Source organism: Oryctolagus cuniculus, chromosome 2 (genome assembly GCF_964237555.1).
Source record: "Oryctolagus cuniculus chromosome 2, mOryCun1.1, whole genome shotgun sequence".
In the NCBI taxonomy this organism is placed as follows: Eukaryota; Metazoa; Chordata; class Mammalia; order Lagomorpha; family Leporidae; genus Oryctolagus; species Oryctolagus cuniculus.
The window spans coordinates 118036690-118064434 of NC_091433.1; the positions used below are offsets into that span (position 1 = coordinate 118036690).

Here is a 27745-nt window from a genome sequence, read left to right on the forward strand (position 1 = left end):
AACATGCACCAGGAACACCTGAGGAACATCTGAGCAGCCCCCGAGAGAGCCGGCTGGCGGTGTGCCGCTCCCCCACGGAAGTGGGGAAAGTGGCAGGGGGAACCGCCCTTCCACGGAGGTGGAAGGGTCGGTAACCAACCTGGCAAGAACCAGCAGCAAACCCGGGGAGGGCCGAGCAGACAAAAGAACAGCGCAGGGTCCTGTATCGTTCCTCCACGAAGAGGGGGAGCGACATAATGGTGCCGTGACTCGGATAAGAAACCTAGGAGGGAAGAAGCGGGAAGAAGCGGGAAGAAGCAGGAAAATACCAGAGAGAGAGATTAGCAAAGAGCCTAGGGAAAAGCCGGACGGAAAAGGTGCCGGAAGACGCTATTGAAAGCCTAGGCATAGACTCGGATACGGACTGTGGGAAAGAAGCTAGGATTGAAAGTGAAAGTGAAACCAAGAAGAAACTTAGACTCGGATGCAGACTATGGCAGGGAAGCTAGGAGATTAAAAGCGAAAGTGAAAGCTAGAAGAAACTTGGATACGGACTGTGGGGAGAAGCCAGGAGAAATGAGGGAGGAATATTGTTGGAAGAAAAGTTAGGAAACATACCGGGTAGAGAAAAATATGTTAGGGAGGATGAAGCCGCGGGGGCAGGCTGAGGCGGAGACGTAAGCTAGCTTGGAATTCTTCAAGTCAGCCCGGGGAGCAAAAGGCGAAAAGCTGGGACCAGGGGCGGAGACATAAGCCAGGTTGGAATCCGTCAGATTAGCCCGGGGAGCAAAAGACGGGAAGCCAAACCGGGAGCGGAGACTTAAGCTATAGGTTGCATTTTGTCAGGTTAGCCCGGGGAACTTCGACTGAAAACCGAGAAGCGGAAACGTAAGCTAGGCTGTGTGATTCGCGGAAGCCGCCGCGCGCAGAGAGAGCGCGTGGGGCACAAACGGGGAGAGCGCATGGGGCGCGAGTAGGAAACGCGGGGCTAGCGCGAAGGCCGTGGTGCGGGCGCAAAGGGCGCGGAGACCACGGAGCGCGCGAAGCCGGGAAGCCGCGTGCGAAGCCGGGAAGCCGCGCAGAGCCGGGAAGCCGCCGTGGGGCGAGGCGCCGAGAAGCAGCCTCGGGGCAGGCGCCGGGAAGCCGCGGGGATAAGAGAAACAGAAGTTTAGAAGTAAAATGAGAGAAATAGGAATGCTGGCAGATAGAAGTAAAATAGGAGAAATAGGAATGCCCGGAGATAGAGAAACAGAAAAATAAGGCCTCCCCACAACATGGCAATGAGAGAGCTTGGATTCGGTCTGCCTGATTAGTAAGACGATAAGCACCTGTGGGCGGCTGCAGGTCACCGAAGACAGGCATGAATTAACATCAATAAGTCTCCCCACAATACGGCAATGAGAAGGCTTGGATTCGGTTTACCTGATTGATAGGGCTTGTAAGCACCTGCAGGCAGTTCTAGCAGAGCAGAGCATGCGCTGCAGGGCACCGAACACAGGCACGCATCAGCGCCTAAAAACCTCCTCACAACATGGCGAAGAGAGGACCCGGATTCGGTTTGCCTGATTGATAGGGCTTGTAAGCACCTGTGGGCAACTCCAGCAAGCAGAGCAGAGTGTGTGCCGCGGGGCACCGAAGACAGGCGCGTATCAACGCCAAAAAATAAAAAGAAAGGGGGAATTGTGGGGAGCAACTCGGACTAGACTGTTACTCGAATTAAGACTTATTCTATGCATCTGCTCTCCCACAATATGGCACTGGGAGAGGAGGAAACAGCTTCTACACAGCTGCCTCCGGTTCAACCAATAATCAGCAGGACCTGCTCCTGATTGGAGGAGAGCAGCGTACTCGGCGTGTGGGTAGCAGAGTTGGGATTGGTGGAAGAGGACTATAAAGGAGGAGAGAGACAACATGCACCAGGAACACCTGAGGAACATCTGAGCAGCCCCCGAGAGAGCCGGCTGGCGGTGTGTCGCTCCCCCACGGAAGTGGGGAAAGTGGCAGGGGGAACCGCCCTTCCACGGAGGTGGAAGGGTTGGTAACCAACCCGGGAAGAACCAGCAGCAAACCCGGGGAGGGCCGAGCAGACAAAAGAACAGCGCAGGGTCCTGTGTCGTTCCTCCACGAAGAGGGGGAGCGACACAATCCCAGTTGTTAATTTTGGCTTTGACTGCCTGTGCCTCTGGGGTCTTTTCCAAGAATTCTTTACCTATGCCATTGTCTTCCAGGTTTCCCCAGTGTTTTCTAATAATTTGATGGTGTTGTGTTGTAGATTTAGATCTTTAATCCATGTTGAGTGGATTTTTTTGTGTAAGGTGTAAGGTAGGGTTCTTGCTTCATACTTCTGCATGTGGAAATCTAGATTTCCCAGCACCATTTGTTGAATAAACTGTCCTTGCTCCAGAGGTTTAGCTCCTTGGTCAAATATAAGTTGGCTGTAGATTTTTGGATAGATTTCTGGTGTTTCTATTCTGTTCCATTGGTATATCCATCTGTTTTTGTACCAGTACTAAACTGTTTTGATTATAACTGCCTTGTAGTATGTCTTGAAATCTGGTATTGTTATGCCACTAGCTTTGTTTTTGTTGTATAAATTGCTTTAGCTATCCAAGGTCTCCTGTGTTTCCATATGAACTTCAGCATCATTTTTTCTAGATCTGAGAAGAATGTCTTCGGTGTTTTGTCTGGTATCACATTGAATCTGTAAATTGTTTTTGGAAAAAAGGACATTTTGATGATATTGATCCTTCTAATCTATGAACTTGCAGGATTTTTTCATTTTTTGGTATCTTCTTCTTTCTTTAATGTTTTGTAATTCTCATCATAGAGGTCTCTGACATCCTTGGTTAAATTTATTCCAAGGTATTTGATTTTTTTTTTGTAGCTATTGTGAATGGGATTGATGCTAGAAGTTCAGTCTCAACTTTGGCATTGCCTGTGTATACAAAGACTGCTGATTTTTGTGTATTGATTTGATATCCTGTTACTTTACCAAACTCTTCTATGAGTTCCAATAGTCTCTTGGTGGAGTCTTTTTGGATCACCTATATATAGACTAATCTCACAACTGACATTTACATTTGTTATGTTTGGCTATTGTTTCCTTTGCATTTGTTTTTAGGTCAGATAATATAATGATTCGTGAAAAAAATGTAGCTGTTGAATACCTTCTTTAATACTAGTATTAATGCAAATAACCAAAGAACTAGGATACACTTTTGGAGTTAGAACCAATATACAATAAAAATAACTTGCGAAGTTATAAATATGCTAGGGGACAGAAAAATAATGAGTATTTATAGCTTTTGAATTGATTTAAAGTTTTGTAGCTGAGAATAGAATTCCACTTTAACCAGGTATAGAAACAGTAGTAGATGTAGTGTTATATTTGCCTTTAAAATCATACTATAATAACTATTTAACCATATCTTTATGAAATGAGCAGTTTTAAACACCGTGTATGTAGGGTTGTATGTATAATAGATATCTATGCCTCACAAATAGGTAAAGTTTAAATTTGAAAATGATACAAGCAACTGGCATCAAGGAGCAAAATTAATGACAGGAAGTCAAAGGTTTCAATTCTCCTCCCCACACAGGGGATTAGGTCATCCATAGATCTAGGTGGGGCATGAGGGTGAACAAAGCGAAAAGTAGCACTGTTCTGTCTCTTTCACATCGATCTCCTTTATACGTGTGCTTCTACTTATAAAAACTGAACACTTCAGTTTATGGGGTACTGCTTTTCAATGTTTTAAGCACACATAGGTTAGTTGCCTGTATTTGAGCAGCTCTGAATAGATGTCATTACGTATCTTTTCCATCTATGCCATATTTTAAGAAAGCATGAACCATTTGATCACAAATGCCTTCAACAGAAAAGGCTGTGTGGGCTGGCAATTCAGGCTGGTTCTGCTTCTGTCTCTCAGTATATTGAGAAGTGCAAGCAAGTGGATCTCTAATGATGTATAACTGTTTTGCTAGATAGTTTAATGCATGTAAAAGTTATCCCATGCCTAATGGGACATGTTTAAGAGGACAAACATTATTTTTTACATTTTGTCATTTGGTGATTAGTTGTAATAGAACATTTAAAGATAAGAAAGGAAGAGAGACTGAGACTGAGAGAGAGACTGAGTCTCAAAACTGAGACTATGAGTATTATAAAATAGCTTTGATAAAAGTAAATGTACCTTTATTTGAAAGATAATTGTGTGAAAATGGTTATCATCATCAAATACTGCTGACAAGCTTGGCCCAGGTCCACAGGTTTTTTCTTCAAGTTTGTTGTTAATGTAGGGGCTGGTGAATGCATCAAAATATGGATCAGGCATGAGATTAGGAACTGACAACACAGTGTTTTGAAAGTGATTAATTGCGCCTGAAATGCCATCCTGTTAGAGAGAAAAGCACAGGCATGAATGTAAATGCATAGGTAACCATATTACTGAATATTTTTGAGTTTTCTGAAATGCTGAACTAAACAACATTCAACTGATGCATTGATTCTATCACAAATCAGAAGACAAAGCCCTGCCTTCAGAACACATATTTTCTAATTTAAACAAAAATGTGCAACACATTTTGATGACTTCTATACTTGAAATGTGAACAATATACTTGAAGATCAAAAAATAAGACTAAGAAAAATTATACCTGAAAACAAAGATTTATGTGCAAGGATACTATTTGCAGCATTACTCATAATAACAACTAATTTGAGAAACATATTAATGTCCAAAAATTGGAGTTTGGTTGTAGAAATTATGGCATATTTGTACAATGGAGAATTATGTGTTTCTTCTTAAATTATTTAATGACACAAAGAAAAGCTTATGATACAGTGTTAAGTTAAGGAGAGGGATGGAAGCATATAAAACTGCATATAATGAATGATATAATCCTAACTGAAACGTGTATCCACTTCTATCTATGTACATACTCTCATGGTAATTTAGGCAACATACCAGGATACCAATATTTACAAGACTGGGAAGAAACATAAACCATGCTAACAGGAATTATTTCTATTCCTGGCACATAGGATTATGGATAATTTTAACAATATTATTCTGTTTTTCAATTTTTCTTCAATAAACATGGATTAGCTTAAAATTTATAGCAAATATAATCCTATTTAGAGAAAATGGGAGAAAGAAAAGGAATTTCTTCAAGTGAGGCTTAAGAGGTGAGCTGGAGCTTGCCAAGCCTCTAAGACAGAAGTACAATCCTTGCTAAGTCATCTTGTGTGGGTGTGGGTGGTGGAGCAAGGGGGTTGGTCTGGGAAGGCCAGCAGGTTTGAGTCCAGTGAATCATGGGGATTCTGGAACACTAGTGCCAGTGTGGAGAAATGGGACAACACCCAGTTAGCCCCTCATAAAAGGCCTGAGCATAATGCTGACTGCTAGTGTGTTAACCTATAGGCAACAACTCCCCAGACTATGGCCATAAACTACACTGAAGACAAAACGGTCTAACCATCAGGTAAGTTTGGGAAGAAATCTTGGGTTAAACTAAACCACATGGATTCTTCTCAGAACCTGCTAAGCAGGATTTTTATGTCTGTTATATGCAAATGTATATTGTAAACTCTTTTCTCTTAAAATGCCTATCAACATCTCAAAGTATTCTTTGGAAAAATGCTACTATTGGCAAAGGAGAAATTTCAAAGATGAAAGTGATATGATTACATTTGCCTGAGAATAATCCTGCTATCAGCAATGTGGGAAGTGAGTTAGAAGAAAGAGAGGCATACAGGAGCAAACTATTACATGAGGTCAGATGAGAGATGGTAAGGTTCCTGTTGAGGGGAGAGGCAGAAGGAGTGCAACCCAGACTCCACAAACAAGACTTGGTGACTTGGACCAACAGAGGGAAGGGAGAATCTGGGACAACTCCCAGAATGCTGGCCTGGACCTCCATAAAGTGTCTTTCATTGAGATGGATATGAGGAGGGAAGAGTAAGTTCTGGAAAATGTTGATGAGTTTAATTCATTTCTTAAAAAAAATTTACTTGATAGACAGAGTCACAGAGATATAAGGGGAGAGAGAGAGAGAGAGAGAGAGCGAGCGAGAGCGAGAGAGAGAGAGAGAGAGAGAATCTTCCATCCATTGGCTCACTCCCCCAGAGGACCACACGCTTCTTCCAGGTCTCCTACTTGGGTGCAGGGGCCCAGAGACTTGGGCCATCTTCTGCTGCTTTATCAGGAGCATTAGCAGGGAGCTGGATGGGAATGGAGTAGCCTGGTCTCAAACCAGCATCCATATGGGATGCTGGCCTGTGCCGTGGTTTAACCTGCTGCACCACAGTGCTGGCCCCATCATGTTGTTGGATTAGAGATAATTGTAAGCATTCTGGTGGAGATTTTTCAGATGGTTATGACCTATGGTTTAGAAAAATATATTGAATGGAAATACACTCATATATTTATAATACATCATTCTAGAAGTGGTAGTTATAATAATGGGCACAAATAAGAGCACCCAGGAAGAACATACAGGGTGTGAAGAGAATGGAGCCTATAAGAAGAGCAATGATAAAGGGCCAGACAGAAAGAGGCTCTTGGAAAGAAGTCTGAGAAAAGAAGGGTGTTGGTGTAGAAGTAGAGCCAAGAAAAATGAAACCAGATGGAGGAGTCTTTTCCAAGAGGTGAAGCAGAAAACAGAATCAAATGCAATGGGAAGCCTGCCAAACACAACAGGAAAATAGGAATTGAAAAGCACGTATTAAATTAAGTATTAAGAAACTACAGCTAACTTAAACAAGAAGCATGTAAAATGTCATGGCTTAGGTATATAAGCTTCCTTTAGAGTAAGTTCTATATGTGAATGTGTGTTTAAAACAGCCAGATGAGGTAATTAAGACCAATGACCAAAATAATTGTGAAAAAATAGAGAATTTATGAATGATAGTTCTATTTACATGTCTACTGGTTATTTTGAGGTTGGTTGTATGAAGTAAAATCTGACGTTGGAATGTACATGCACACACATACACACACATGTTGATTATGTCTAGAGTATGGTCCTGTATTTCTCATGTGTAGGAATTAACATGAAATGTGGGTCCTATGATAGAAAATGAGTAGAGTATCGAGTTTTTTGAGGCCCAACACTTGGAGGTAAAGAACAGACAACTGCTTGTAGGAGAACTTCCTTGTGTCCTCTGCAGCCCGGGAGCGCCATGAGGTGGACATGAGTCTTGTATCCAGGAGGGGACTCTGAAGTCTAGTGTCTTCATGCTTGGGAGATCCTGAGTGACGTTCCAGCCACAGGGACCTCAGCAGTCTACCTGAAACTGTCAATGTCTTCAAATAAGCTGCTTCATAAGTTACAGAATCACAGACGTCTGGAATAGGAAGCAACCCTGGAATCCATCTGCCTTCTCGTCTCACAAAGTGGAAATGGAACCTCAGACAGGGAAGTGGTTTCCCCAAGGTCAAAACGCTTAATTGCAAAGCCAAGACAAACATCTAGATCTGATTACTAGTGCTTTTGCACCACAGTGTAACAGCTAACAACAGAAAATAAAGACTCTACTTGGCTTGCTAATCTATCCACGTACAAAATGTGGTAGATCGAGTTACAACATGGGTTCCAAGAATCCTGCCCCCGTGTAAATAATCTCCTGCTCTTAAGTATGGTTGGGACCTTGTGAATATGATAGGCGTCACTGTCATGACTAGGTTACGCCATACGGCAAAGATGGGTCATTAAGGTCCTACATCAGTTGATTTTGAATTAATCAAAAGGGTGACTATCCTGGGTATACCTGACTGGAGCAAGAGAACGCCCTTGCAAGAGAGACTGGGTCCTTTCTGAGAGAAATTCTGCAGCAGGTGTGGAAGAAGCAACGGCCACATTGTAATCTGACTTGAGAGCAGGCCGCGTGTCGAGGAACCACAGTGGGCTTCCAGGACCCAGGGATCATCTGCAGCTCACATCTGTCTACTGCTGGAGACAGCTGGGTTCTTACAGCAGCCTGAGGGGACTCAGAGGAGGCTCCTTCTGCAGCTGAGCTGGAGATGAGACCCCAGTCCCAACACAACATGAGCTGCACCCTGGAGATGCCCTGAGGCAGAGGATGAGATGAAGAGCGAGCATCCAGACCCCTGACCCACGGAGCCTGAGATAATCAGCAGTGGCTGCTCTATGCTGCTCACTTTGTGGGCTTTTGTTACAGAGCAGTAGGTAACTGAACCAACCAAATTCTCTCAGGTGCAGGGCACTTTTTAAAGATTTCAAAGGTGGTATTTATAACATTGCTACTTCTTGAAGGGATACCTATAGCCAGTTCTAGGTTTTGTACTGAATGTCTGATCTGCCTGACATTAGAGACAGCTTTCAGCAAGTCTGTAGGCACATGTGCCACCAGGCCACCAAGCAGAGCCGTGCTTTCTCTCTCAGAGAACTGATGACTGCTAAGGGTCAAACAGTTGCTTCACTTTCCAGAACCTAGCTTATCTGTGGACATTACATGAAGAAACACGCACCAGAAAGTCTTCCAAGGATGGCTCAAAGAGTAGAGAATGGACTGTTAGAATCAGTTCTGTGAGAAACATGGGAATGAGAGATTCGTCTTCTTCTTGTTTTTCTATCACAGGGGCTCCCTGAAATAAGCACATTGGCGATGTTATAAAGACACAAGTACTAAGATGTAAATTAAAAAAAAAAAAACCTTAAGTTTATACAAATAGTTGAATTAATTACCTTACGGAAAGCCTTTCAAAGAACAGTACCACAGAAAATTTAAAAAAAGGCAAACACTGAAATACTACATAGTAACATAAAAGTTTTCTTTTTGGAAAATCATTAATAAAATGGAAAGGCAAACAATAAACTGGGAAAATATATTGGCAGTATATAAGCCAATACAACATTGGCTATATTTAGGTAGACATATAGTTGACATAGTTAACAGAAATAATACTATCAAACTGCCTAAATAGAAAAGTGTTAAAATAGAAATGCACCTGAAAAATGACAATTTTAAAAATACAAATGACCAATCCACTTCCTCCTTTTTTAGTTCCTTAAAACTGTTTTTCAGTAACATTTACTGAATATTTAATGTGTTCCAGGCACAATGCTAGGTATTCCTGTAATTCCTATACCAGTCATATTAAATGGTAGCATTACCACTCCCATGAGAAAATGTGATCTGGAGAAGATAGAAAATTTTATTCAGGCCACACTGGCTATTATTCAAACTCAGGTCTTTCAGATTTCCATATCTATACTCTTATCCTGGCCCAGGGGTAGCAAATAAAACAATATAGTATTTAGGAGCAGCAATATGATGCTTTGTACTCAACAAACTGACAAAAAAGAAAATGAACAACATCTGCTGAGCATGTGGGCAACTGTGTATCCTCAAATATTGGTAGGAAGGCTGTTAACTGACAAAACTCTAGAGAGTTATACATCAATTACTGATCAAAAGTTAAAAAGTGTTTTCTATTAAAGTGTACATATTTCTGACCCAGTAAGTCTACATTTAGCAATTTTCTCTAAGGAGAAAAATCAGAGATATGTGAAGAATATCTAGAAAAAGATGTTCTTTGCTGTATTATTTTAAGTAGTGAGAAAGTGATCAATAAAAGAAAATGGATTGGGGCCAGCGCTGTGACGCAGTAGGTTAATCCTCCACCTGTGGTGCCAGCATACCCTAGGGGCGCCGGTTCTAGTCCTGGCTGCTCCTCTTCCAATGCAGCTCTCTGCTATGGCCTGGGAAAGCAGTGGAAGAGGGCCAAATACTTGGGCCCCTACACCTGCATGGGACACCAGGAAGAAGCTCTTGGCTCCTGGCTTTGGATCAACGCATCTCCAGCCACTGTGGCCATTTAGGGGGTGAACCAACAGAAGGAAGACCTTTCTTTCTGTCTTTCCCTATCACTGTCTGTAACTCTACCTCTCAAATAAATAAAACCTTTAAAAATTTTTAAAAAAAGAAAATGAATTATATTTCTGTGAGAAATATATTTCTGTGAGAATTATATTTCTGTGAGAAAATATTACATGAGAAAATATTACATGAGAAAAAAATACATGTCGTCTCAAGAGGTTTTTTCACAATACATTCAATGGAAAATGATAAAGCTGTAACTAAATAATGATGTAATTTTCCCCTTGGAAATTGTCTCTGGGTAGCAGAGGATGACTTTATTTGTATATTTCTGTGTTTTTAAAAATTTCTTCACTTAGCCTACATTATTTTATTTTTAAAGATTTATTTATTTATTTGAAAGAGTTACAGAGAGAAGGAGAGACAGAGAGAGAGAAACAGGTCTTCCGTCCACTGGTTCACTCCCCAGTTGGCTGCAATGGTTGAAGCTGAATCAATCTGGAGCCAGGAGCTTCTTCGAGGTTTCCCACGTGGATGCAGGGGCCCAAGGACTTGGGCCATCTTCTACTGCTTTCCTAGGCTGTAGCAGAGAGCTGGATTGGAAGTGGAGCAACCGGGACTTGAACTGGTGCCCATATGGGATGCCGGCACTGCAGGTAGCGGCTTTACCTGCTATGCCGCAGTGCCAGCCCCAGCTTACATTACTTTTATTTTTAAAGGTTAACTTTTTATTTGTTATGTAACATAAACTATAATACCCTTGGGCCACCCTCCACTGCGTTCCCAGGCACATTAGCAGAGAACTGGGTCAGAAGTGGAGCAGCCACTTTTTGCACTGATATGTGTGTTTCTCTGTTCTTCAATATCACTATGTTTGACTACATTATATTCAAATATATGACAACTAACCTACATTACTTTTATAATTATATTACTATTTAAATGTGATAGTCATTGTCACAGGAGGAATCAAATAGGGAGGAGAGAGAGCAATAAAAAAGCAGCATGTGGTTGCAATTAAACTTTTGGAGAAAAGGGATATGGAGGTAAAGAGCTCCAGCTCTGGAATTACACAGTTTTTCCCTGGAGAGGAAGCTGAGATGAGGAGGTAGGAACTTAATGAAACCACATAAGCAGGTCATTCTATGTTTTTAGGTATTCTAGCAAGAAGTCATTATCAAGAATGGAGCTAAGGGAAAGCTTATTGGGAAACTTGGATAGGAGATAGTGTTATTTCTCCTTAAGCTCAGCTAAAATGCCCATTTTTTGTACTATTTTATAACCAGTGTCCCAAACTATGTCTCTAAGATCAGCATTCCCTCCCAAAGGTCACCCAAAACATAAAGATATGCTTCCCTTACTTGCTTATCTCAATAAGCTACTGCTGTATCTTTCTATTATATCATTTTTCCTGATTCTCTGTGTCATTTCATGCCCATTATGACACCCAAACTTCTTGACTTTCAATACTATATACTTAGAATAAGGAATGATACATGGTAGTAGGTACTAAAGAAGTATGTCCAGGACTGGCGCTGTGGCGCAGCGGGTAAAAGCCATGGCCTGCAGCACCGGCATCCCATATGGCCACCAGTTCGAGTCCAGGCTGCTCCAGTTCCAATCCAACTCCCTGCTAATGAACCTGGGAAAGCAGCAGAGGATGGCCTAAGTCCTTGGGCCCCTGCACTCATGTGGGAGACACTGAAGAAGTTCCTAGCTCCAGGCTTCCACCTGGCCCAGCCCCGGCCATTGTGGCCATTTGAAGTGAACCAGGGGACAGATGATCTCTGTCTCTCTCTCTCTCTGTGCCTCCTTCTCCCTGTCTGTAATTCTGCTTTTCAAATAAATAAATAAATCGTAAATTAAAAAAAGATGTACTTCCAAGAATATATGAATGACCTTTAGCAAATTCCTATGAGAGGCAGCAACGTCCTGACAGCACAGTCGGCTCTTACTCTTGCTAGATACTTATTGATAGGATGCTGGCTTTCCTTTGACTGCTACGCACATGCTAGGCTCTGATTAAACTGTGAAGTCATCTAAGTATTTCTCAATATTCCCGTAACAGAAAATCGCATTTATTCGTAGTAAGCGCTCCTCAATATATACTAACCAATGAATATTCTTAATTTTGCCTGAATATACCTTTTTATCAGTGACGTCAGTCTTCTCTTCAGTAATCCATCTCTGAATGACATCTGCTGAAGGTGTTCGCTTTAGCTTGTCAGCAAGATAATTCAAAAGAGAGTTAACAGAATTTACTGTTAGGACGTGCATTGTGTTCTGAATTAGGTAGTCATTTAGACGGATAAAGCTTGAAAAGAAAAAAAAACACACAGATTCAATTTTCACACTTTTGACAATGACTCTAAAGCAGGTGTTAAAGTATCATACTTCTTCCTGAATTTTCATTTATAGATTATAATATCAGAGACTTATTGTCCACAAGAGTTGTTCTTAGATCTTCTTCCTTTTAAAACACAAACATATTAAAATGTATAGCATACATGTAGCTAGGTGTTCTAACTCATCAATAGGATACTTTTCTTTTTTAAATATTTTATTTATTATTTTATCAATAGGATATGCAATGAGCAATGTAGTTGTTAAGGAAAAGGCACCCAGCTTGTCTTGATAAAGGGTCATAAGATCTTTTTAAGATATTAAATATTGGGGCTGGTGCTGTGGCGTAGCAGGTAAAACTGCTGTCTGCAGTGCTGGCATCCCATATGGGCACTGGTTCAAGCCCCTGCTGCCCCACTTCTGATCTAGCTCTCTGCTAATGCACCAGGGAAAGTAGTCCATGGGGCCCTGCACCCACATGGGTGACCAGAAAGAAGCTCCTGGCTTTGGATCAGCCCAGCTCCAACTCTTGTAGCCATTTGGGGAGTGAACCAGTGAATGGAAGCACGCACTCTCGCTCTCTCTCTCTCTCATCCTGTAATTCTGCCTTTCAAATAAATAAATAAATCTTTTAAAAAATATGTTAAATATTTAAAAAATACATCTGAAACTTGTACTCTAATAGTAAAACTATGAAATATTTTATTTTTAATATTTTTTATTTATTTATTTGATAGGTAGAGTTATAGACAGTGAGAGAGAGAGAGAGAGAGAAAGGTCTTCCTTCTGTTGGTTCACTCCCCAAATGCACCCTATGGCTGGTGCTGCGCCAATCTGAAGCCAGGAGCCAGGTGATTCTTCCTAGTCTCCCATGCCAGTTCAGGGGCTCAAGCATTTGGGCCATCCTCCACTGCCCTCCCAGGCCACAGCAGAGAGCTGGACTGGAAGAGGAGCAACCGGGACTAGAACCTTGCATGCATATGGGATGCTGGCGCCACGGGCAGAGGATTAACCAAGTGAACCATGGCGCGGCCCCGAAATCTTTGCTTTTGAGTAAATGTTGTTTGACAATATCTGCTAACCCAGAGGTGCAAATTTAATCTTCTTACTTGGGGGCTCAGGATGCAGACCATGTGAGCAAGACAAATAGAGTAACTTTCTATCCTGGTCAAATAGAGCTCCCGGGTCCCTACCACCTTGAGGTCCAGGATGGTGGCCTCAGACATGGCTTCACTGACTCTGGTTGCTACACATTTTCATATATAAACTGGTAAACAGTAGACAGTTGTAAAATTTGTTGCAAGTGGGGCCAGCACTGTGGTATATCGGGTAAAGCCACTGCTTGTGTCTGGCATCTCTTTTGGGTGCCGGTTCAAATCCTGGCCTCTCCACTTCTGATTCAATTCCCTGCTAATGCACCGAGGAAAACAATGGAAAATGGCCCAAGTGCTTGGACCCCTGTACCCACATAGGAGACCCAGAAGAAGCTCCTGGCTCCTGGCTTCCCCCTGGCTCAGCCCTGGATATTGTGGCCATTTGGGAAGTAGTCCAGCAGAGGGAAAATCTCTCTCTCTCTCTCCCTCTTTCTCTATAACTCTGCTTTTCAAATAAATAAAATAAATCTTTTAAAAAATGGTGGAAGTGAGTACTAAGTAACAGTAATCAGTGCTTTCTAGTTCCACAGACAACTTTTCATATGGTGTTTGGTGATTTTGTTTCCAACAGTTATTTTTATTTTTTTCTATTTTTTTAAACTTTTATTTAATAAATATAAATTCCAAGAGTTATTTTTAATCATATGATTTTAGAGTGATGGAAAAATCCAAACCCAGGACAGTCAAAGTTAAGACACCACTGGGTTCCTTGTTGGGTAAGCAAGTGGCAGAGGGAATGCTAATGAGGAAGATATCCCTACCTTCCCTGATTCCCAGCTGCAAAGCCCACCTTAGGGTTAGGGTGGAGCACTGCGTGGTTCTAAGGTTGAGTATAGTTCTCTAGTGATCAAAAAGTCGGGCAGCCCTCCAACACTATATGAGGGACTCCATAAATCTGTGTGCCTGACTTCTCCTTACCATAGGCAGCTCTATTTAATGGTCTCTGTGTTCCAGGCTGGGCTGGAGAGAAACAGAGCCATAGAGATGAGAGGGGGGCTCTTGGCTCTGGACTTACTCTCCAGCTTCTACCAACCAACTTACTCCAGGAATTGCTCTGCTGGGTGGGACCTGGAGAAACAGGCTCATGAACATGCACTCAGGTCAGCATATCCCCCAAATTCATCTTCACTATCAATGAACCCTCCTTAAAGGGTTTAATTTTTTTAATCAAATGACATATAATTATTTATTTTTAAACATTTAGTTTATTTATTTGAAAGTCAGAGTTACACAGAGAGGGAGGGAGGGACAAGGACACACACACACACACACACACACACACACAATATCGCTCGATCTTCCATTTGCTGGTTTTCTTCCCAAATGGCTACAAGGACAAGGGCTAGACCAGGTTGGAGCCAGGAGCTAGGAATTTCATCTGGCTCTCTCATATGGGTGACAGGGCCTTAAACACTTGGGCTATCTTCTACTGAATTCCCAGGAAAATTAGCAGGGAGCTGGAATGGAAGTGGAGCAGCTGGGACTTGAACTGGCACTCATGTGTTGCCAGCATTGCAAGTGGTGTCTTAACCCTCTGTACCACCATGTCGGCCCCAGAGACATCATTTATTTATTAAAAGGAATTATATTTTTTATTTTTTCAATGTATATATCTAAAGTATACAACATGATGTTCTGACATATATAATGAAATGATTATTCCAGTAATGCAAATTAACATATCTACCACCTTCCAGGGGTCAAGTTTTAACAAAACATGAGCAGGACAGATGCCCTAATTTTTCTGAAAAGAAAGAATAATCATTTACCACGTTAGCCTCATGCAATGATGTCTTTTGCTGGCCTGTTCTGTGTATGTCATTTTCTCAGATTCTCCATAAGTAGGCAATTCAACTGGGGTTTCATGGAAGTGTCTACCATCTGGTAACTTACAATAATCTAAGGACAACAGAAGATGCAACAACATGAATTTCTGTTTAAGAATTCTTTTTATCAGTGTGGATTCAAAGAAAAGAGAAGTAAAATTCAAATACAAAATTGTCTGGGCCATGAAGCATTTCAAACACCAGCACGTAGAGTCCAGTTATTCGAAGGACTTCCATATCAAAGGTTTTCAACTCAACAAAGGACTGTAGATAGTTTATTAGGAGTTGATCTTTAGACCATGCTATCTCTTTCCTAGGAATATTTCGCTTTCCTTTCCACTTTGCATGTCAATAATTCTTGAGAGTTCGTGGCAACTGGGCCAGTCCTGAGATCCGCCTAATCTCCTAATTGTAACAAAACCTACTGCAGCAAGTTGAAAGCTCTGAGTCTCCTCTAAAATGCTTAAAATTGAGCAAAATTCTGTATCCAGTTTAAAAATGTTATACACAAGAAAAATTAATGTGAGAAAAATGCAGTAAATGATGTTTTCCCTCCTTCTGCAAAACAAAAATTTATAACATTGCAAGCAAAAGTTTGCAGGAATTGAAAAATAGGATCATTATTTTAGGTTTAAAATGTAGAATGAAAAGGAGCTGATGTTTTAGAAAGCTGCTACTTCTGATGTGCTGAGGTTCTTTCCTCTCCATACCCTCAAGAGATTTAAATGTGCAGTCGTCAGGAATAAATCCCACGGCGCGCAAGGCACATCGACAAGCCTTCCTGACCACGTCTTTGGCCTCATTCCGAAATTCTTCTAAGCGCTCTGTCACCTGCATATTGATGAAGATGTATAATTAATGACACTAAAGTAGTAATAGGAAAACTATACCTTGAGCCTTATAAAAAAAACTCCTTACCTCTGCCAGTCTTATGACTTGTGCAGCCTTAAATTCCTGCAGGGTGTAGGTGTGACATTTTTCAATATAACAAAGTCCCATAAAACTCAGTTGATAACACAGGTCATTTATTTTAAGAAGAGCTGGTCGCAAATACTGAATGAAAACAGGAATTTATCGTTACTTAGTAAAAAAAGAAATCCTGTATTTAAAAGTATAAAAATATTTGGAAAACAAAAATGGTTATTAACAATAAAAAGCTAAAGTTACAACTATAAAATCCATAGATTAATTAAGAACACTTCTGAATCTTTTTCCTTAAAGTATTCTTTAAATTATCAGATTTAATTTGTCTGAATTTCCTGTTCATTTTGCAAAGACATACACTGGAATGAAACTTAGTGTGAGGAACAGAAGCCTGGGCAATGTCTTAATATCTTTAGGGTTGACTAATGACTTTGACTGCTAAAAGATTCTTCATGTTACCTTGAGTAGCATATAATGTCCAGTCATAATGATAATAGAAGGGCCCATGCATTAATCTAAAAGGCTATGACAAAGAGCAAAGCTGAAACTAACTTTATATTTCCAGTGGCTTTGGAAGACTGTTCTCAAAATGTTAAACATGGAGTTAGCAATGACCCAGCCATTCTGCTTCTAGATATAAGCTTAAGAGAAATGAAAACATATGTCCAGACAAAAACTTGTACATCAATGTTTGTAACAGCATTATTTTTAATGCTCAAAAGTCAAAGCAACCCAAATATACATTAACAGATGGGTAGATAAATAAAATAGGTATATCCATACAAAGAAATATAATCCACCATTGAAAAGAAATGTTACGCTACAACATAGATTAATCATGGAAACACTATATCAAGTAAAAATGTCCATCATAAAGAAACATATTTATGATCACGTTTGTACAAAATGTACAGAAAAGGCAGTCTATGGAGGCAGCAAGCAGATGTACAGTTGCCTAGAACTAGGAAGAGAACAGGGGATTTAGGGAGAAATAGAAATTACTAATGGTTATTGGCTTTTCTTTCTGGAATGATAGATATGTTTTAAAATTGACCATGGGGTGGCTAGCACTGTGGAGCAGCAGGTTAAAGACTCGGCCTGCAGTGCCGGCATCCCAAATGGGCACCAGTTCAAGTCCCGGCTGCTCCACTTCCAATCCAGCTCTCTGCTATGGCCTGGGAAAGCAGTAAATGATGGCCCAAGTACTTGGGCCCCTGCGCCCACATGGGAGACCTGGAAAAAGCTCCTGGCTCCTGGCTTCGGATCAGCTCAGCCCTGGCCATTGTGGCCATATGGGGACTGAACCAGAGGATGGAAGAACTCTCTCTCTCTGGCTCTACCTCTATTTGTAACTCTGTCTTTCAAATAAACAAAATAAATCTTTAAAAAAGGCAAACAAAAAAATTGACCATGGGAATGGTTGATAAATTAGATGACTGTACTAAAAATTATAGAACTGAATACTTTAGATGGGTGTATTATACACTATGTAAATTTTATATTGGTAAAGTTGTTATAAAGAAAATGCAGGCATAGGTGCTGTCAAGGTTACTTTTTTAAAAATTACCAAAAATGTTGTTCTCTTCCTTCCTGCTCTAGAGGAATATGTCAGCCTAGCTAACTAATTACAAAAATAAAGCTAGTGGGGTCGGTACTGTGGCACAATGAGTTAACGCCCTGGCCTGAAGCACCGGCATCTCATATGGGCGCTGGTTCTAGTCCCGGCTGATCGTCTTCCAATCCAGCTCTCTGCTATGGCCTGGGAAAGCAGTAGAAGATGGCCCAAGACCTTGGGCCCCTGCACCCACATGGGAGACCCGGAAGAAGCTCCTGGCTCCTGGCTCCTGGCTTCAGATCGGCGCAGCTCCAGCCGTTGCGGCCAAATTGGGGAGTAAACCATCGGATGGAAGACCTCTCTCTCTCTCTCTGCCTCTCCTCTCTCTGTGTAACTCTGACTTTAAAATAAAATAAATCTTTAAAAAAAATAAAGCTAGTATGAAGTGTATGGGTTAGTATGTAATTCATTTTAAAATCAACGCAATGGGTCTGTTATTTAGATCAATCCTGGCTTAAAAGGATGAGAACTTTATTGCCAGTGAGGACTGAAGAGCCAAACCACCACTGGCAGGAATGGCAGACAGAGGAAACAATAACTCTCAGCACATAAAATAAGAGATTATGCCTTGAGGATTGAGAGACGTAATTTTACAGACCAATCTTGGAAGAACTATGCTTAGTTACAAAGTTAGGATATTTGTAGTGTTCAAGATGTGGTAAAAGTTGAAAGGTAGTAAAGTAGCTTCCAATGACTGATGGACTTAATGAAATTAGAGGCCTAGGCATTGGGTTTGATGCCACAAAAGGACTGCAGTGTTTTCCCACAGCTCAGAGTGCTTGATGGCAAGGATGACTTGCAATGGTATATCATGTGTGTTTGTTTTGGGCGGATATCTATGTTAGCCATAGTCCTTGTATGTTCCTTTGCTGTATGACTGACATGTTGATAAGAGTCTTTCAGATTACCTCACACAAGATGAAAGAAATGACCTGTGAAAAAGCAAGCCTGAGGCTTCTAACCTGCACAGTGGTGATGCAGTATCACCTGAGCACTCAGCATTCTGAACCTAACAGTAATGATCACTTCAGTTCTCGCCCAGGGGACAAGCAGAAAACTTCTTTTTTTTTTTTTTTTTTTTTTTTTTTACAGGCAGAGTGGACAGTGAGAGAGAGAGACAGAGAGAAAGGTCTTCCTTTGCCGTTGGTTCACCCTCCAATGGCCGCCGCGGCCGGCGCGCTGTGGCCGGCGCACCGCGCTGATCCGATGGCAGGAGCCAGGAGCCAGGTGCTTTTTCCTGGTCTCCCATGGGGTGCAGGGCCCAAGCACTTGGGCCATCCTCCACTGCACTCCCGGGCCACAGCAGAGGGCTGGCCTGGAAGAGGGGCAACCGGGACAGAATCCGGCGCCCCGACCGGGACTAGAACCTGGTGTGCCGGCGCCGCTAGGCAGAGGATTAGCCTAGTGAGCCGCAGCGCCGGCCCAAGCAGAAAACTTCTAATGCGAATTGAAATTCAATATAGAGTTCAAATATGTCCTCACACCCTTTCACAGTTCCTCTTCCATGGTCATTGTCTAAAGTGAATTTTAATATTTTTCCCTATGGTGAATCCACATATGATATATTAGAAGGTACTGCTAATGAAAACAAGCCCCACTTATTTTGCACCATAAAGTACAGATTGTCTAAGATGAGGGGGAAGAACCAGGCTTCATCAGCTTACTATGCTCAGAATAATACACACAACTTTCCTGACCAACAAAAAAAAGCGTCTGGAATCCAAAATCTCCTCTTAAAAAATTTTTGCATTTTGCAACTCTAGTTAAAAATGTAGAAATGTCACTAGAGTGCCTGACTTCTAAATGACAAGACAGGAAGAAAACTGCTAATTCTCCTGAAGAGATAGAATGTTCTATTTCAGGGAAAGTCTATTTCAACACCTGTAATATATTCACATGTTCTTTTTCTCTAAATAATTCACTTACATATGATTAATAAATACATACAGGATTAACAATGAACAAATTTTTCCGTAGAGATTTTCGACATCCAGTGATTTTCTTAGTGCGGACATTCTTCTTCCATACGTTAAAAGCTTTCCACTTCCGGAAGAGTGAAAATATGGGAATCTTAGTGAGTTCTCTGTGATACAGATATTCCTGCTCCCACCGATCGATTTCAATAAATTCGATGTCGTCATTATAAATGTGTGTTACCGCCATTTTGCTAATAGTGTAGTAGTCATTTTTATTGATATTCTCATAAGCTACAACTCTATGGACAAATAAAAATTGGAACAAGTTAATAAAATATTTAATAAAAAATTAAGTAATTGTATTACTCTTGTTGTAAACAGATAAAATGCTTCTAGAGAAATATTATTGAAACTTTAAAAAATTTTAATAAACTACTTTTAGGTTAAGTAAACTACTCAAGAAAAAGGGAGGCAGACAATTGTAAAGATCACTTGGACTTAAAGAGATTCCACTCTTGGCAATGTGTTTGATCATTATATTTACAAGACTTTTATAAAAGAACAAATTAGTTATAGATTTTTTTAAAACATAATAGTCCCTTATGACAATCATGTTAAACTAAGTTTCTACTTATTATTAGCTCTTCGAAACTACTCAGTAATATAGAATTATGAGAAAGATCAAAAGAGGAAAACAAGATTGGAATCAAGACTCAGATTAAGCTAAAATATGTCCAGTTTATAGCATAAAAAATAATTCTTTAGAAATTGTTGAGTTCAAGATAGCTCTTTTTCAACAGCTGTCAAAGGCATTCTTCCACTGTATGAGTAACAGGAAATGTGATTACATAAAGAAAAAAAGCAAGAATGGGATTAAAGCAGATGTGGGCATCAGGAGAAGAAAACAGGGTCATGATGAGGACAGAAAGGACTGATTCTTTAAAACTTCTTAAAGAATTTGCCTGGGGCCGGTGCTGTGATGTAGTAAAGTCGCCGCTTGCGGTGCTGGCATCCCATATGGGCACCAGTTTGAGTCCTGGCTACTCCACTTCTGATTCAGCTCTCTACTGTGGCCTGGGGAAGCAGTAGAAGATGACCCAAGTCCTTGGGCCCCTGCACCCACATGGGAGACCTGGAAGAAGCTCCTGGCTCCTAGCTTCGTATTGGCACAGCTCTAGCCAATGTGGCCAATTGGGGAGTGAACCAGCAGATGGAAGACCTCTCTCTGCCTTTCCTCTCTCTGTGTAACTCTGACTTTCAAATAAATAAATAAATCTTTAAAAAAAAGAATTTGCCACAGCACAAAAATATTTTCTAGAATTTTAGCTATAACATTAGAAATTTTGTATGTAACAAACATCCAATAATAGAACAAGTGTGAAACACAATATAGGGCCCTATTAAAATATATTTAGGGATCATGAAACTCTGTGACAGCTTATAATAAGATAAAACTTGGTTACAAATAAAAAAATTCCAAACTGTTTCTATGTTTGTTTGTTTGTTTTTTTTTTTTTTTTTTTTTTTTGACAGGCAGAGTTAGACAGTGAGACAGAGAGAGACAGAGAGAAAGGTCTTCCTTCAGTTGGTTGACCCCCAAATGGCTGCTACGATCGCGCCGACCTGAAGTCAGGAGCCAGGTGCTTCTTCCCTGGTCTCCCACGTGGGTGCAGGGCCCAAGCACTTGGGCCATCCTCCACTGCTTTCTTGGGCCACAGCAGAGAGCTGGACTGGAAGAAGAGCAACCGGGACAGAATCCGGCTCCCCAACCGGGACTAGAACCTGGGGTGCCTGTGCCGCAGGCAGAGGATTAGCCACGTGAGCTGCCAGCCTCTATGGTTTTTTTTTTTTTTTAAGATTTATTTATTTGAAAGTCAGAGTTACACAGAGAGAAGGAGAGGCAGAGAGAAAGAGAGCGCATCCATCTGCTGGTTCACTCCCCAGATGGCTGCAGCAGCCGGAGCTGTCCTGATTTCAGAGCCAGGAGCTTCCTCTGGGTCTCCCATGTGGGTGCAGGGGCCCAAGGACTTGGGTCATCTTCTACTGCTTTCCCTGGCCACAGCAGAGAGCTGGATCGGAAGTGTAGCACCGGGACCTGAACTGGCACCCACAGGGGATGCCGGCTCTACAGACAGAGGCTTTACCTGCTATGCCACAGCGCTGACCCCCAAACTGTTTCTATGTTAAAACCATGCAAAAAATAATGTGTACTAGAAAAAGGTTAGAAAGAACACACCAGTGAAAATCAAGTGTTTCCCATGTATGTGTTTTCTGGTTCTTGGCTCTGCATTTTGAACCTGGAGTCCATGACCCTAGCATAAACTTCAGGCCAGCTGAGAACTCTTTGCTTGTGTTGTGTATAAACAAATTCATGTACCAATATGGTTTGCTTTTAAAAGATTTTTAAAAATCTCATATATTTTGGGTCTGTTAATCAAAAAGCAAAGAATCACGGCATAAATCATTTTCAGTTTTGAATAAGGGGGTTGGTGTTGTGGCATGACAGGTAAAACCACTGCCTCCAATGTTGGCATCCCATATGAATGTTGGTTCAAGTCCTAGCTGCTCCACTTCCAATCTAGTTCCATGCTAATGGCCTGGGGAAAGCAGTGGAACATGGCCCAAGTGTTTGGGTCCCTGCTACCCTTGTAGGAGACCCAGCTGAAGCTCTTGGCTTTGGCCTGACCCAGCTCTTTCTGCTGCTTCCACCTGGGGGTGAACCAGCAGATGGAAGATCTCCCCCCTCTTTCTCTCTCTCCCTTTCTCTTTCTCTCTCTCTCTGTAACTCTTACTTTCAAATAAATTAATAAATCTTAAAAAACAAACTGAGGAAGAAGAGTATTTTTGATTCTAAGGTGGCAGAATAGTGAGGGGGCTTACTTCTCTAGGCTTGGGGAAGATAGTTTAAAAAAAAAAAAAAAGAGGAGAGAGTGCAATCTCTGGGAAGAGTTAGGGAGAAAACTTCAATGGAAACTCCTTGGAAGGAAGGGGGATTCTGTGGACCTGCGGGGAGAGTGTGGACATGCAACATGAGCACAGACAGAACAAAGGACCCCAGTAGCCGAGAACCTGGGCACCAGATCTTGACAGTGAGGTGACACTAGACTTCAGCAGCCCATGCCACTGTGAGGGGAGCCTGGCGTGAGTCCGGCCTGGGACCCTGTGGGAGACAGGGTACCTGCCGACCAAGAGAAAAAAAGAGGCATGTTTCTCTCTCCCTGTCCCATCTCACAGTAACTGGTTGAGTGGGGGTGGGCACTATTTTGGACATATGTAACAGATGTACTAGTTCATGTCCACGCCTGCCCAACAACCAGCTGAGAAGAGACACCTGAGTCTTTCTGGGAGGACTGATGGGACTGGTCACCCACATAGGATTGTGAAGTGTCCCCAGGCTCCCAACACATCACAGGCTCTGGGGCTCACACTGCCTAGGCAGAGCACCCACAGGCGTTGTCTCTTAGAGTGTCTCTGTAACTCTGTGGATGGGACACATTAGTGGTGCAGGGCAGAGCGGATCCTAGGCATCCTGTGACTGTGGGAGGCTTGCGTGATGAGCTTGTGGGGACACAGTGACTTCAGGAGAGAACACAAATGGCTTCTGGGTCTCTGGGCAATCACTGGGAATGGCTCCACATGCTAATAGCTCCCTGATTGCCTGCAGTGGGTAGTTGCAACAAGATCCATGCTCACGCTGAGGACTGCACTGATCCTTTGTGTGATTATTACAGCAGCGTGGATGAGTATTGTACCCACTGTGGGCTAACACCAGGCAGGGCATTGCTCATTTGGAAGAGAGGAGGTGAGGGAGTGACTATGCCAACAGAACTGATCAAACTTTCCCTTCTGATAAAAGAGATCTACCACGCTCAACTTGGGTTACATCCTGAATACCTTCCCCAACTCTCTTCATCTTTGCTAGGAATATTTAAGTGTTGTTGTGTTCCTTTGGGAGGGTTGTCATGTTGTCTTCCTTATTCTTGTTTCTTGAATTTCTACATTTAATTTTAGGCATTTTTGGAGATACTTGGTTTTTTCCCTCTGATGGCTTTTATCTTCAGCCTATGCCTCTGTGGCATAGCTCTTTCATGAATACACAGAGGTGTGTGCTGGGTGTGGCAGGGAGCTCTGTTCAGTGCTCCAGAGTGGGAAAGGGGAGGGTTACGGGTGGGAGGGACGTTATGGGGGGGAAGCCATTGTAATTTATAAGCTGTACTTTGGAAATTTATATTCATTAAATAAAAGTTAAAAAAAAAAGAATTAATCATAGGATTACTCAGAAGCAATTAGAAGCACATCCACAAATTAAAGAAATACAAACATGACATGAAAAAAATTTTTCCCATGAAATTAAGATTTTAAAAAGAAATCAAAATGAAATATTATAAATGAAGAATTCAATAGATCAAATAAAAAATGCAGTGGAAAGCCTGAAAACAGATGTGGCGAAGCAGAAGAAAGGATATCTGAGCTAGAAGACACATCTTTGGAAATTTTTCAGAGTGACAAAAAAAAAAAAAAAAAGGAAATCAGAAAAATTAAAAACAGTGTCAGAGATTTATAGGATACTATCAAACAACCCATAATATGGGTGCATAGGAGTTCCTGAAGGCATGGAAAGAGAATGGATTAGAAGGCCTATTTATGTGAAATATTTACAGAATACATTCCCAATTTAGAGAAAGAAAGGGACATCCATGTACAGGAAGCACATAGAACTCTAAACAGACATGACCAGAAGAGATCTTCACCATGACGCATTGTAGTTGATCAAACTTTCCACAGTAAAACATACAGAGAAGATTCCAAAATGGGCACAAAAGAAACACTAGATTGCTTTCTAATCGCTTTCCAGTTAGACTCAAAGCTGACTTATTATCTAAAACTCCGCAAGCTAGAAGAGAATGGTGAGACACAGCTCAAGTATTCAGAAAAGAAAACCTGCCACCCCAGAATTCTGTACCATACGAAGCTCTCATTTGTGAATGAAGGTTGAAGACTTTCCACAACAAACAAATTCAAGATTTTGTCACCACTCATCCAGCCTTACAAAACATGCTTAAGGATGTGCTACACACAGAAACACAGAAAAAGTCATCACTATGAAATGCAGAAAATGCAGAAAATCTCTCAGTGAAGGAAAAAAGGAAATCCAAAATATATAATAGGAATATTTATGAAAAATGGTAGGGCCAAGTCATTACTTTTCAATAGTAACCTTGAATTTAAATAGGCTCAACTCTTGTGTTAAAGGATATAGGCTGGCTGAATGGATTAAAAAACAAAACTCATCTGTTTGTTGCCTACAAGAAACACGTCTCACCAACAGATACCCGTAGACTGAAAGTGAAAGGATGGAAAAAGGTATTCTGTGCTATGGAAACCAAAAAAGAGCTGGTATAGCCATCCTAATATCAGACAAATTAAGACTTTAACACAAAAACAGTTAAAAGAGACACAGGGCACTATGTAAGAATTAAGGGATCAATTCAACAGGAAGATGTGACTATAATAAATATATATGCATCCAATGACTGGGCACCTGGCTATTTAAAAGAAATGTTAAGGGATCTAAAGGGAGACATAGACTCCAATACAATAGTAATGGAGGAGCCAGGCACTTCTTCCAGCATGGCTGCATCACTTTCAGCAATGGACAGATCAACCTGACAGAAAATCAGCGAACAACACAGTTAAGCAATGGGGGCTGGTGCTGTGGAAGATAGGTTAATCCTCTGCCTGTAGCGTGGGCATCCCATATGGGTGCTGGTTCTAGTCCCGGTTGCTCCTCTTCTGATTCAGCACTCTACTATGACTTGGGAAAGCAGCAGCAGATGGCGCAAGTCCTTGGGTGCCTGCACCTGTGTGGGAGACCTGGAAGAAGCACCTGGCTCCTGGCTTTGGATTAGCCCAGCTCTGAGTCCTTGCAGCCATTTGGAGAGTGAACCAGTGGATGAAGACCTTTCTCTCTGTCTCTCCCTCTCACTGTCTGTAACTCGACCTCTCAAATAAATAAATAAAATCTTTAAAAAAAAAAAAAGCAGTTTTCAAAAAAGGGAATGCAAACAGCCAAGACACATGAAAAAATGCTCAAGATCCCTAGCCGTCAGAGAAATGCAGATTAAAACCGAAATGAAGTGCATCCACCCCAGTTAGAAAGGCTTTCATACAGAAATCAACAACAAATACTAGCAAGGAAAAGGTATAAAAGATCCACTGTTGGTGGGAATGTAAACTGGTGTACCCACTATGGAAGACAGTATGGAGATACCTCAGAAAGCTGCATATGGACCAGCCATCCCACTCATGGGAATTTACCCAAACAAAATGAAATCAGCAGATGAAAGAGTTATCTTGGAGTGATTTTCTCCCAAATGTGAAACTTACAACTTGCCATCAAGCCAACCTAAAAACCAGGACAGCTGACTGTGGCCCTGGCACATATCTAGAAAGCTCGCGCTGCATGCTTTATCTGCTTCTGACAGCAAAGGTGATCCATGACGTTGACTTGATGATCGGTGACAGTGGGAAAGCCCTCCCATTTTTTTTTCTCTGCCGATTCAAGATCTTTATTCTTAAGCCCCTAGACATTTTCCTTCTCTACACATCTTAACTCTGTTTCTAAAAAACAATTTACTTATTTGAAAGTTGGAGTTAGAAAGAGAGAGAGGGAGAGCTTCCCTAAGCTGGTCTACTCTCCAAATGGCTACAATAGCCAGCTATGGGCCAGGCTGAAGCCAGGAGCTTCATCTGGGTCTCTCATGGGGCTGGCAGGGGTCCAAGTACATGGGCCATCCTCTGCTGTTTTTCCCAGGCCATTAGCAGGGAGTTGGATCAGAAGTGGAAGAGCTGGGACATGACCCGGCACACATATGAGATGTCAGCATCGCAAAAGGTGGCTTTAGTTGCTACGCCACAACTCCGCCCCCTGTATCTTTACTTTCATACAGCAAATGAATACATGGGAGTCTTTTTTGAAGATTGGATCACCAGCATCAAAATACTTGGGGTGCTCATTAAGAATCTAGATTTCTGAGCTGAATGCAGAATCAGAATCTTTGTGTATTCCAAGACTCTAGATTAACCACTGTTTGGGTGATCCTGGTTTGTAGTATTTGTGAACTACTGAATTCAGATTGAAAATATATCCACTATATGGGACAAAGGCAAGGTAAGCTCTCTCTGGTACCTTCACCTGAGAAATCAACCTACTGTGTTTGCCCTCCTGAGTGTATCCCTCATGTTCTCTCCTAGCCTTTTATCTACATTTAGTCTGCATGCAAAGATCTGCAGAACTTCCTGTCAGCTTGTAGAAAGCATTTTCTTGGACCTTCTGCCCATGTATCTTAAAATCTCAGATCGTCTTCCTCTCTCCACCTTCCTTCATAATGGATTACAGATCAGAAGTGGAAGAGCTGGGACATGACCCGGCACACATATGAGATGTCAGCATCACAAAAGGTGGCTTTAGTTCATCCCATCCTTCTTATAGTTCCTGAAAACTGGCTTTGGTCCTCGTGGCTCAAAGGAAATTTCTCTTGCTAAGCTCATCAGGGACTTCCTTCCAGCCTAATCCAGTTGGTAGGTGGAAGGAGTAGCAAAGTCACAAAAGCTTGGCAAATGTCAAGAGGGTGTATGCACAGTTCTCTGTAATCCTATTCTATTTTTTAAAGATTTATTTGAAAGTCAGAGTTAGAGAGAGAGAGAGAGAGAGAGATCTTCCATCCACTGGTTCACTCCCCAAATGGCCACAATGGCTGGAACTGCGCTGATCCGAAGCCAGACCAGACCTAGAGCTTCTTCCAGGTCTCCCATACGGGTGCAGGGGCCCAAGGACTTGGGCCATCTTCCACTGCTTTCCCAGGCCATAGCAGAGAGCTGGATCAGAAGTGGAGCAGCCAGGACTTGAATCGGCACTCATCTGGATGCCAGCACTGCAGGCGGCAGCTTTACCCGCTATGCCACAGTGCCGGCCCCAAGTAATCCTGTTGGCTTCAGACTTCCCAGTTTGTTGCTGAGGACTCACTCTCCAAGTCTGCTGCTTGGATTTCTGTGCTCTGCTCTGTATGCCCTGCCTTGGAGCCTTCAGCCTTTTCAGGAGCTAAACCCTGACTCCCACCACGAACACTGTCCACTCAACATTT

General features: G+C 41.8%; 1 protein-coding gene across 1 annotated transcript in view; it reads right to left on the reverse strand.

The window, feature by feature from the left end:
- The window catches only part of DNAH6 (dynein axonemal heavy chain 6), a 315521-nt gene that overhangs the window by 239328 nt on the left and 48448 nt on the right, over positions 1-27745 (reverse strand). The window contains exons 5-11 of the mRNA XM_008254187.4: positions 19633-19900; positions 16065-16199; positions 15857-15977; positions 15090-15219; positions 11969-12137; positions 8472-8588; positions 4173-4373 (exon numbers count right to left, since the gene is read on the reverse strand). Coding sequence (XP_008252409.2) covers positions 4173-4373; positions 8472-8588; positions 11969-12137; positions 15090-15219; positions 15857-15977; positions 16065-16199; positions 19633-19900 — 1141 coding nt within the window. The remainder of the gene's footprint in view (positions 1-4172; positions 4374-8471; positions 8589-11968; positions 12138-15089; positions 15220-15856; positions 15978-16064; positions 16200-19632; positions 19901-27745) is intronic.